Consider the following 13150-nt stretch of genomic DNA (forward strand, 5'->3'; position numbering starts at 1 on the left):
AACTAGCCTAAAGGAGCAACAAATAGCTAAGACTTAAGGAAGAATTAAGGAGTGAATCCTAAATCCTGTACTGTTGGTGGTCCTTGGCTATCCCTTTGAGAACCGTGGGCGCGTAGCACCAACATATGCCACAGGGATGATCCTGAACTGGAATAAATCAAAATATTACATGTCATTTCTTGTTAGTGAAAGTGCATGTATATAGTAGTTTTTCTAATCTAGTAGCAATAGCACGACCATTATTAAAATGAAAATGTTCACAACTTTGGAACCAGGTTTTTACAAAAAACACACATGCAACACTTTATTTGAAATTTCCCAGGAAACCCGACTCTTCACTCCCTGAGCCGTCTTCTTCAGAGTCGTGTGAACAATGGTATTCCACTTTGGGCGGCTTGCCGGGTATCCACACAATATGGAGGCTACAGGACACCATGCGCTATAGAAGTCAAAGAGATTTAAGTGTTAAAAATGATTGCTATCTTTAAAACACGCTTAGAAATTAAAATGGAATTAGTTTAATGACTTTACCTCAGAGGGAGTCTCATACAAAAGGATGTCGTAATCAAATGCTATTAAATCATCCTTTCTGATCTGGGAAAAAAAAACCACAGTAGATGTTTCCAATGTTAACGATATTTGGCTTACTACTTTATGATTGGCTTTACAAGGGTTAAAACTATAATGTGAAATAAATATTAAATGACAAGACTCATGGTACCATATTATTTTCACTGAGCATTAACCACATTACGTTCCATAGGCATGGGGTGTGCTAAGGCACCCAGGTGAGCAGTAACCGGCCCGCTTGGTAACCATAGCAACCAGTGGGGTCATGTAACACGCATAACCCATGATAATAGGGTGCCAGCTCACACATAAACTGCAAGATGAGGGGGTCAGAGAGTGTGGGACAGCCGCAAGCTCCACCAAAGGATAGGGAGAGGGGAATTGAGAGGGATGAAAGTTAAAGGACAGAGTGTGTGTATATGTGGAAGTGTATAGTGTTAGCGTGAGTGTGTATATGTGTATGTATATTAGTGCATGGTGTTAGAATGTTTGCGTGTGAGCATGTGTGTGTTGCTGTATGGCAGTTCCATGCATGTGTGTGCGTGCGTGTTATTGTGTGAAGGATAAGCCTACAGTTATTGGTACAGCAGAGAGGAACAGAAGTCGCAGGAGGAAAAGTGTGCGCCTATTTTTACATATTGTTCCAGCACTTGTCCTGAGACCTGGAGGTCACCATTGCTGACAGACATGTGATGTTTTGCTCACATACCACACTGAGCAATGCTAAAATGTCCTTTACATTAAGACTTCAATAAGTCAAAAGGGTTAAACAGTTAAAAATTTTCTGCCACAGATTGAAATGATATTGCATTATTTCCACTTTTAAAATGGTCCTAGTTTATCGATAACACAATATTTTTCAGACAAGCGAGTGTCTGTCAAGTGCATGTTTTCTTACCAGGGGCGCAACTAGAAACCATAGGCAACATGTCCCACGGTGCCACCTTTTGCCCCAAACACCTTGTGAGTGCCTTTGCCCCTATGCAGCTTATCAGTGCCATCCTAACCCCTAAACAGCCTGACTGTGCCATCTTTGTCCCCAAACAGCTGACCTGTGCCATTATTGCCCCAAAACAACTTGTCTGTGCCTTCTGTGCCCCTTGCCTCCTCTAACATACACTCTGCCACACATATGTAAACACCCTTACACAAATTACACACACGTACTCATACTCACTAACACACACATACACATTCATTGTAACACCCACACTCCATCTCACCCCACTTACACATCCATACTCACATACTAACACTTACACATGCATGCTCACTCACACGCAAACACTCACAATAGGCCCGGTCCAGGTCGGAAGGACCCTTTCTGAATTAATTTTGGACACGAGGAGACAGGAAAAAGTGGTTGCAGGGGTTTCCCAGGCCCTCGAGAGTGTGACCGATGTGCCCTGTAGTTACGCCATTGTTTCTTACCCCATTATCTTAGCACAAGTATTAAAACTACCAATTCCTTGGGTTTTGTTTTTAATCGGGGTAACTAGTTTAGAGATTAGTTTCAGTTTGTTTACCTCATGAAATTAGATAATAGCAAAAGCCTGGAGCAGTGCCAGAATTCTGAAATTAATCCTGTCCACAAGTTCTCTCTTTTCTCCTTTCCCTACTCTTACAAAGGCTGTCATGAAAGGGAAGTGAAGATACATTCCCCACGTTATACACATAAGATGGGGTTTAATACTTCAAAATAACTAAACACCCGTGTAACACTAAGCGTGCTTCCCCTAGAGACAGAGAAAGAGATACCTATAATGGCAATCTAAAAGAAACTATTTCAATTGTTTTATATTTGTACGAGGGACCGTAACATCGAGAGCTCCCACAAATTATTTCACTTTTTTTATGAATTAATTCTTAAGACTGTTTTGTATTATTTGTTTTTATGTTCTCTTTTGTAGAAGTACTGTGATATTCTGATTAAATATAAATAAATCAGTTCTGGTTTGTGCTCTAATTTTGAACTCAGCTTTTACAGTTAACACACTGGCATTTTTATGAATTGGAAGTTCTCTTTTTTAACCAAATTGTTTGTTTTTTTATTTCCATATACAATTTGAGCAGTTCAGGGGGTTACCGAAGCCTCCTTAGGTATTTTTTAAGAGCTTTAAAAGAACCTGGTGTTGGCAGTGAATAAAGTTTTGGGGTCATGGGTTAAACAGGTGTGGGGTTCAGATGTAGTTGATTTGGGCCCTGCGGTGAGAACGGCCAGCGAGCCCGCGGGCTTTTTTTTTTTCATTAACCCTTTCACCCCACATTCCCCCTTAACTTCATGGTGAGAGCCGTCAGGCAGGTGTTGGATTTAGGGGCTTCCATGAGATTATTCCATTGTTTTCTTAGGAATTAATACTCTTTTACTTATTCATTTCATACCAGTTGCTTGACATTCTGGATTTTTTGCAGGAAGTATTCTCGTTGTTCTGTGCTTTTCTCCCACATGACATAGCTGCTTCCCAGTTCAGCCAGATCAAAGAGAGACATGATGTCGGGTGCAACGTATCCAAAGCTGTCTAATGGGACATAGAAAAGGATGATTAGGCTTATAACATTTGCTGTCTACTTAAGAGGAGTATTTCTAAAGTTGTCTTGGAATTCCCATAAATATCTTGAAAACCTCTTTATGGACTGATGGACACCTTTTGGACATCATCATGAAAATGAATGTAAATCGATAAAAATTAAAAATATACACATTGTCCAAGCACATGCAATGATAAAAATATTTTGACCATTGTAAAGTGAAATAGAATTTCAGCGATGTACACATCCAATTTCAAGATGTAGAAACACACAAGATTGTAAAGCGAATGGGCATTAGTATAGCTGTGGGTAAAAAGGGGCAATTTTAGCTATAGTACAGATTGTATGTTCTACTATAGTACATATTGTATGCTCTAATATACTACATATTGTACGTTCTAATATACTACATATTGTACGCTCTAATATAGTACATATTGTATGCTCTAATATAGTACATATTGTACGTTCTAATATAGTACATATTGTATGTTCTAATAGTGTTATTCTTACACATGTCCAATCTTACCAGGAATGTCCTTTGCGATAAGAGGAGTGGTTCGCTGCTTCATCTGCTTGTAGAAGTTATAGTCATCTTTACGATGACTTTTGAGACTTGCACTTTCTGAACAGTTAACGTTTATAGCTGGACGTGGCTTTTCCTGGTGGAAGAACACTGACGCAGAACATGCTCTAATATCTTGCTATAAAGTAAAAAGGAAAAACTCCATCAATATTAAAATGTTCTCACCTGTTTTATCTATTTCTATCAGTCAACATGCCAGTTTATTCTATTTATCCATGTTCCTGTAGACCCCTCTAGCTCAGGCCATTTGTACACAGTGCTGACACTCATCTGCTAGCTGTTGCAGATAAAATATCCAATTGCATCACCATATCTTGCTTTATAGAAAGCAAAATAATGCTCAGTATAAACTAATACCATCTAATATCATCAGAGATATACTCACGTTGTCCTTATACACTTTGGTGGTAAATTCAACATAGTATTTGTTTCCTATTTCTGGAACCGACTGCAAGAAACAAAAAGTAAATTACTCTTTGATTTATAAATTACATTAACATTTGATGATGTAATGATACGTCATAATAAGATTATACACTGTTATTACATTTTATTTATAGAGCACAAGCAGAGTCACAAAAAATGTAATATATTAGTGCAGAAGGGGAAGAGGGACTGGTAAGGTTACAATCTTATACATTATGATTATCACATCCCGTGTTTGGACACGCTTATACATCGGATCTCCTTTTCCTCCTCACACAGTGATTTAATAACTATGTATATTTAATATTTAATGCCATCATTGAAGCCCCTGATTTGGCAAGAGGCATTCTTGCATAAAAATCCCTAAGCAGAACTGCATTTTCTATAACACTTTCAATAGAGCATGCTTTTAAAGGACATCTTCAATATTTTGGTCTAGATACACTTAAAACCTAATTTGGACATTCACATTATACATTTTCATGAACGCCATCATATTGTATTTGCTGTAATGCCCATTACCAGCTGTCAGGTATATATATATATCTATATATATATATTGTGGTAAAGTGTATGGGAGAGTGGTTGATGGGATATATGTCTCACCTGGTTACCTCAGCCAGGCCTGGTAGCAAACCCAGGTGCTCTCAGGTGAGGCTTCCTAAGCTCGTTACTGGGGAGGAGGCCTTAAAAGAAAGGGCTGTTAGGTTTTCAGAGGGAGGGAGACACTGAATGAAGGAGCAGCTACAGCCAGCGCTGCAGCCCACCAGGTATGAAGCTTTACCCCATACAAAACTGGTTACTTTGCTTTGCGTCAGACCTTAGGCTGCTAGAGAGGTATCCTGCTGTTTAGTTAGAGCCGGACAGGCTTATAGTTTGTTTTATTTACAAGGTGCTCTGTGATTACAACATCTAAATAAACACGCTTTTACGTTGGAAACCTGTGTGAAACTGTCATTGCCGCCCCATGCGTGAGCTGTCCCCTACAATATATATATATATATATATATATATATATATTTATTTTTTTTCACATTACGGTTTTGAAAATGTTCTGCAAGAAAAAAGTGAAAATCGGCCAATCGCCCTCAATGTATCAAGAAGCAGCTAACCCTCCTCTCTGCTTTATTAAACCAAAGCCCTGCACAAATCTCTTTCAGAAATAATCCAGCCTTGACATGGAAATCCTGATCTTCCGTTACTTTATCCCCTGACCTTTCGTCTTGCTGCTGCAATCCAAACAGGGTTTCGCTACGTTTCCTGCTGAATGTGTATCTAACACCACGAAATACGGAAAGGCCGACAACAGAATACTGTGATCCGCTCAGCTCGCTCACTAACACAAGAAATTCGAGTTAAAATCCGACGGGAACAGACTGCGTAAAATAATGTACTTCATCAATCTAGGATTTACACATAACATTTACCTGTTAAACACAACAGCTATGGACACACACTATATAAAATTTTAGTATATATATATATATATATATATGTAGTGTTGGTGGGATTACTTTTTGCGGCCTGCTCCCTCTCTCCTACATGCGTAATGATTCCGGAATAAAATGGAATTGTAGAATAACATATTCCATACGGCAACATCTAATACAACTATTGATTTTTAGCTATTAAGGTTGATTTAAAAAGTAATGGCTTTCAATCATGCCTGGGGCATCTGAAGCTCTCTCCGTGACCCCTGCTCTGTCTTTAGCCATATTCTACACGGACTTGTGAATGTGCGACAATGACGCGGCAATGATAATTCCCACATATAACAATACAGTTCACAGTGGAGGATTAAGAGAGAGGACATTTGGTCTCCAAAATGAATAAACTGCTACGCTGAAACTTCATATTTGTTTATTCATGACGGATAAAGACATTTACAGGATTTTAGGATCAGCGTATTTAGAAAGATCCCAGGTACACTTTCAGCAATGCCTGGCTTCATTTTGATACATAATGCTCTCGTCTGTCGCCCGACAGTAAATACAAACACAATGTATCCACACATCGCTCCATAGTAAAAGGACAGCTAGAAAGTTTAGCTAGACTAGGCCAAAGAGACCTCGTAACAGAAGAATATGTCCTTGGTCACAAGAGAAATTATTTTGGGAATTGGGCTGGGCATGAAAACATGTGCTGCCGGCTCTTTCGCAAACAATGATTTCCATGGTAACCTAGTGGATTTAAAAAAGGGGTTTTAAAACCAAAGACAATCTGGAATACAATTTTTTATGGATTATGTGTGCCGGTTTACCCCCTTTGGCTATTCCACTCTTTGTAGTTTAGTATTGGCCTCTGGCTTTAGTTTTACCTGTGTAGAGGTAAACATTAGCCAGGTGGCCACCATAACATTGCTTTTCTTATGGTTTCAGCTTGCCCTCACATGAAAAGATGTGAGCTTTACCACAAATATGCAAACGCCACTAATGTCTTTAAAGGGGAAGTCCAATACTTCCCCCCCCCGAGCATAAAATACAGCGCTGTTTATAGTAACGTCGGTCGCCATTGACAAAAATCTAGTTTTAGCTCATTTTGGTCCAATAAACTTCCTTTATGTGCAGACCTGGAGGCAGCCATTGTTGTCAGTCATGTGATATTTTGGGTGACTCTCCCTGTCCAGAAGCCACACTGAGCTTATTTTTTATGGCGATGCATTAGCGTAATTAGAGGTCTATTCTTCCAAATACTTTCATTAGTCACATAGTCAGGCCGTGTGATTAAGACTGAGCCATTCCATTGTTTACCCCAGGCAGTAATATGATAAGGAGACAAGTAGATGAGGCCAATATAACTGAGCTAGGACACATGCAAAAGGCATATGCTAGCCTCTAAAACATTATGCAAAAACTAGAACTGCTAAAAACAAAAAATTGCACAATACTTTTAAAACTAATTCTTAATCTGACACTAGAACAGATACAAAAATCTCCCTCCACGACCGCATTCTAACTTTTAAATAAAAAAATAAAAGTGAAAACAATATCTTTTTTTTTTTTTTTCCCCAGTGTTGTGGGAGTCTTCTTTATTGGAATGATTAGATCTCCTTTCTAAAACAAACATGACATTTTTCAAAGATGCGGTGGCTATTTGTGAAAGAGCAGATGTTCCCAGCGCTGGTCCTGGTATCAGCGCACACACAAACTATTTATAGAGATGACTGCTCTGGTCAGAGCCATGAAATAAATGCATTATCTGATGTTTCACTCCGAGGAGTACAGCCATCGCTTCCTTTTAATATACCGTATTTGCTCGATTATAAGACGAGGTTTTTTTCAGAGCAAATGCTCTGAAAAACACCCCTCGTCTTCTAATCGGGGTCGTCTTCTAATCAGACCTCAAATAGGGTCTGATTAGGAGACTAAGATCCAGATCCCCCGCACCGCTGCAGGGGACCTGGATCCTCCTGTCTCACCCCCCCCCCCCATCATACACACTTACCGGTGCTTCCTGCTGTATTGCCGGGGCAGCGGGTTGACGTCTACGCGATCCGCGTAGACAACGTCCGCTGCAGCCGGAAGGAGGTGTGGCTAGCAGCGGGGGTTGTCTGCGTCCGTCGCGTAGACCTTCCCCGACTGTCAGAGATCTCTGATCTCTGACAGCCGGGGAAAGTATACGCGACGGACGCATACAAACCCCCGCTGCCAACTCCACCTCCTTCCGGCTGCAGCAGAAGGCGACGTCAACCCGCTGCCCCGGCTGGAAGCACCGGTAAGAGAGGGCTGAGAGGGGAGAGAGGGGAGAGAGAAGAGAGGAGAGGAGAGGGGAGGGGAGGGGAGGGGAGGGGAGGGGGGGGGAGAGAGTGCGTGTGTGTGTGTTAGTTAAATGGGGGCATAGGGCATTTCTGGAGTGGCGTTAAGGGGGCATTTAATAGAGCACTCTGCCTCCTGAAATGCCTTATACCTCCCTATATGCCACTCTGCCCCATAATATGCCTTTTAACCCCCTAAATGCCAGAGTGGCATATAGGGGTATAAGGCATTTCTGGAGGCAGAGTGCTCTATACAATGCCTTTTAACTCCCTTAATGCCACTCTGCCTCCTGAAATGCCTTATACCTCCCTATATGCCACTCTGCCCCATAATATGCATTTTAACCCCCTAAATGCCAGAATGGGATATAGGGGTATAAGGCATTTCTGGAGGCAGAGTGGCATATAGGGGGTCAAAAGGCATACCATGGGGCACAGTGGCATATAGAGGGTTAAAAGGCATATCATGGGCCACAGTGCCATATTGGTGTGGCAAGCCTGGGGGCAGATGTGCGTAACTGGGGGACAGGCTGGAAAATACAAGAAATAAAAACAAAAAAAATATTTTTCTCAATCATAGCTTTTATTAAAAAAAATAGTTTACATGAATTAACATTTACTGGTAAAACTTTTTTCCTTTAGGGTCGTCTTATATTCAGGCTTTTTCTTTTTTCCTAAGTTAATATTCAGATTTTGGGGGGTCGTCTTATAATCAGGGTCGTCTTATAATCGAGCAAATACGGTAGTTTATGAAAGACTGTGGTCAGTGTGAGCTTTCACTATTGCGATCACGTAGCGTGGAGCGCTCCATCTCCTAGGGACTCATACAATAAACGGAGCAGATCACCTCTTGTGAGGCATTTGATTTAGTTGCACAAATACATTTTAAGCCTCAATCTAACTGTGTGTGAAAAGCTCTACATCATTCGAAATTCGCTTAGCGCAGGGATTATCACCGGATCTGCCGGCTGGGCCATGACTCTTATAGGAAACTACAGTCATTTGATAGCAAATTTCATTACAATAAAAGCTACATGCGCTGCAGCTGCCTGGCAGTAAATACATCGCATGCCAGAAGATATGGGTTTTGCTGAGCTCATCTAATGTATGGAACGAGGCATGGAATGGAAGGATTCTGCAGAATCTTCCCTATGCATTTACAAGGGGGAATATCTTAAGATATCTCGGCTATCATATGCATTTTTATTATTTATTGTTTTATATAGCGCCATCATATTCTGTAGCGCTGCACAATTAAATATAATATAACATTACAATTTGACTCACATTTGTCCTGCTCAAAGGAGCTTACAATCTAGAGGCATTAAAGTGTCTCTAGTTACTTATGAGATGGCTAGCAGTGTTTTTTAGTAGGGCAGAAGCGTAATATATAAGCATATCATATACACATTTGGATTTACATATCCTGAAAACTTACACATGATGGTTTAAATAGTTGATTTTAACTGTAATAACAGTTTCGTTTGTTTGTGCCATCGCTAGCTAACGAATGGGAAGGACACCTGTAAGACTCGGCTTTTATTACTGCCGAGTGTCATGGTGACCAGCCTGTGCCAGTCCTGTCAAACAAGGAACAGACCAGCTGTCACATCATTACCCTTTCGCTGCTGAGCTTTCGTCATAAACTTCCGGAGGCACCAGACAAGCTGGCCACGATTTACTATACAGCCAAGAGCTGCCATAGACTAAAAATATAAATATTATATATCATAAAAAATGTGTTTAATAAAACTTTCTTCTAGCATAAAATACACTGAATTTGTCTTTTTTTAATAAATAAAATCCTTTTTTTTTTTTTTATCAAGGGTAGATTTTAACCATGTAATGCATGTCAGGCTTGTAAAAGGGACTAATTTTTATACTGGGGAGAAGGAGGTAGAATTAAATCCAGACGATGCAGATCATCGTTACAAAGTGAAGTCAGTTTAATTGCTATTATTTTTAATGATTATTCCTTAATGTAAAGCAGCAGTATAGGTCAAGTGGCATCTTAATGATGTCACCGCAATCAAACAAGCCGCCTGGCATTATGGATCAGTATTATTTTATGTGCCAAATATATAATGGCAGGAAATACTTAAAGGCACATGAAAGACGTCATATTTAATGCTGACTTGGCATTACATGCCTCTAAATGAACAGTCGGTAGGTATTAATATGTTATTATATGTTATATGTTAAAGCGCAGATGCTAAGTAGAACTCTACAAAGTAAAGAATGTTGTAGGACCCAAATGGAGGATAATTAATTGATTGATTGTTATAGCAACCACCCAGCTATGCGGTGATTACTATAGCAACCGGCTACTAATGTAGTGATTTGCCTTTTTTTAAAAATTTTATGGTAATGTTGAGGTCATTGTCTCATGAGAAAGGCAGATTAAGCGCAGGCACATTGGAAATGCTAATGCATCCCAGGGCATTGTCATTCAGAACAAGAGCGTTGGAGACTTCTCATTCTGGAGTGTTTGAGAAAAAATAATTAGTCATGATTGTAACCTCTGCCACAATATGGTTCACTGTTGGCATTGAAAATGTTAATAATTGTGGGTACCCTCATCATCCTCCTCCCGATCCCCTTTATCCTCTGCCCCAATGTTCTTGCTTTCTTGAAACCCTTAATAAAAGTTAAGTGAATAACAAAAAACTGGCTTTATAAAAGGAAATGAGATCTCTGGAGCATTTTAACTATTAAAGAGGCCACAACCGCAGAAGGCACCGGGGGTTAATGTGCTATCACAGGGCTGCTGCAGAACTACTGATCCCGGTAACGGTTCTAAGTATGGAACTTTGCCAGTAGATCTCCTGATGATGACCGCGGGCAGATCCAAGGACACTCACCTTCACGGTGGCTTTGTTCACTCGGAGCAGGGACTGCAGGTTGTTGGGGGAACCGGTGTAGTAGTTGATATATTGCACGGCCACTACGGCAGGGTGCCTGGCTGTCCTGTAATTAGTAGGGATCTCCCGAGTTTTCCCGAGTCCCGGAGACACTATAGCAAAGGGCAAGGCTTGCGCTGCCAGGGGCAGGAGGATCAGTAGACACAGGAGCATGGCGAGTGATCGGGGTTAATGCCTGTAAAGGAGCGCTGGCCTCGGTCTCTCCTCCGGTGTCTGCTCCGGTGTGGTGATCCACCTTGCGCTGCTCGTTAAGAAATAGTGGCTGATCCGCCGGGTCCTCCCCCTGCACGGAGATGTCATTGCTGGGAAGTCCTTTGGCCGTCAGAGATACCGACTCCCCCTCCTCACCCCTTTCCTCCCCCTCCTCACCCCTTTCCTCCCCCTCCTCACCCCTTTCCTCCCCCAGCAACACATAGCGATGCTACTTATTATATAGCGCCATCATATTCCGCAGTGCTGTACAATAGGTAAACATGAGTAAAAATGGGATAAAATGTAAGACCTAAGGAGCTTACAATCTATGATCAGTGAATGAGATTCCCAGGGGGCCGTGAGGTTGCTGTGGACTACAAGCCTCATCATCCTCAGTCATGTCAGGAGCTTTAGGCTGTGGAAGGGAAGACATTGCTTCTTCTGGAATTTATTACAAAAAGGCAACCCCCCGGGTTACATGCATGTTACACGGAATCATTCTATTCCCTTTAGGCCCAAAACAGCAATAGTATGAATAGACCGTCAATACACTGCCCTTACACATACATATACACTGCCCTTACACATACACTGCCCATACACACATATACCCATACACTGCCCTTACACACACATTTATACTACCCTTACGCACATATACACTACCCTTACACACACATATACACTGCCCTTACACATACACTGCCCTTGCACATGCACAAATACACTGACCTTACACATACACATATACACTGCTCTTACACATACACTGCCCTTGCACATGCACAAATACACTGACCTAATACATACATATACACTGTCCTTACACATACAGTGCCCTTACACACACATATACTGCCCTTACACACATATACTACCCTTACACACACATATACTACCCTTACACACACATATACACTGCCCGTACACACACATATACTGCCCTTACACACACACATATATACTGCCCTTACACACATATACGCTGCCCTTACACACACATATATACTACCCTTACACACACATATACACTGCCCATACACACACATATACTGCCCTTACACACACATACACTGCCCTTACACACACATATACACTGCCCTTACACACACATATACTGCCCTTACACACATATACACTGCCCTTACACACACATATACACTGCCCTTACACACACATATACACTGCCCTTACACACATATACACTGCCCTTACACACACACACACACACATATATATACTGCCCTTACACACATATACGCTCCCCTTACACACACATATACACTGCCCTTACATACACACATATACACTGCCCGTACACACACACATATACACTGCCCTTACACACACACATATACACCGCCCTTATACACACATATACACTGCCCTTCCATACACATATACACTGCCCTTACACACACATATACACTGCCCTTACACACACACATATACACTACCCTTACACATACTTATACACTGCCCTTTCATACAAATATAGACTCCCCTTACACACTTTTAACCCCTTAAGGACAATGAGCGGTCCCTAAACCCAATGAAAACAATGCATTTTGAGCCTGTACATGTATGGGCTTTGTCATTAAGGGGTTAAACAGTGCCCTTACACATATACATTGCCTTTACACATATATACAGTGCCCTTACACACACATATATACATTGGGCACGTGAGCATAAGAGCCACAGAGAACTCTCCCCATCTCTTGTTTCTCTCTCTGCGCCATACTCCCCACCTCATTCATTTCTCACTTTTCCCCTTCTTCTCTTAATCTGTTTCATTTCTCTCTCTCTCTCTCTGCACCCTCCTTTCTCCCCATCTGTTTCATTTCTCTCTCTCTCTGCACCCTCCTTTCTCCCCATCTGTTTCATTTCTCTCTCTCTCTGCACCCTCCCTTCTCCCCATCTGTTTCATTTCTCTCTCTCTCTGCACCCTCCTTTCTCCCCATCTGTTTCATTTCTCTCTCTCTCTGCACCCTCCCTTCTCCCCATCTGTTTCATTTCTCTCTCTCTCTGCACCCTCCTTTCTCCCCATCTGTTTCATTTCTCTCTCTCTGCACCCTCCTTTCTCCCCATCTGTTTGTTTTATTTCTCTCTCTGCCCCTTATCCACATATCTATTTCATTTCTCCTTCTGTCCCCCTTTTTCCCCCATCTC

General features: G+C 41.3%; 1 protein-coding gene across 1 annotated transcript; it reads right to left on the reverse strand.

The window, feature by feature from the left end:
- Positions 1-304: 304 nt before the first annotated feature.
- On the reverse strand, positions 305-10939 carry RARRES1 (retinoic acid receptor responder 1). Its single transcript, XM_089485313.1, has 6 exons — positions 10727-10939; positions 4071-4133; positions 3629-3803; positions 2953-3089; positions 532-594; positions 305-439 (listed from the first exon to the last, which is right to left on the reverse strand). Exons 1-6 carry the CDS (start codon positions 10937-10939, stop codon positions 305-307), a joined length of 786 nt encoding a protein of 261 aa, XP_089341439.1.
- Between the last annotated feature and the right edge of the window lie 2211 nt (positions 10940-13150).

Source organism: Sceloporus occidentalis, unplaced genomic scaffold (assembly GCF_023333645.1).
Source record: "Sceloporus occidentalis isolate IW3139 unplaced genomic scaffold, rSceOcc1.0.p SCAF_25, whole genome shotgun sequence".
Classification (NCBI taxonomy): domain Eukaryota; kingdom Metazoa; phylum Chordata; class Lepidosauria; order Squamata; family Phrynosomatidae; genus Sceloporus; species Sceloporus occidentalis.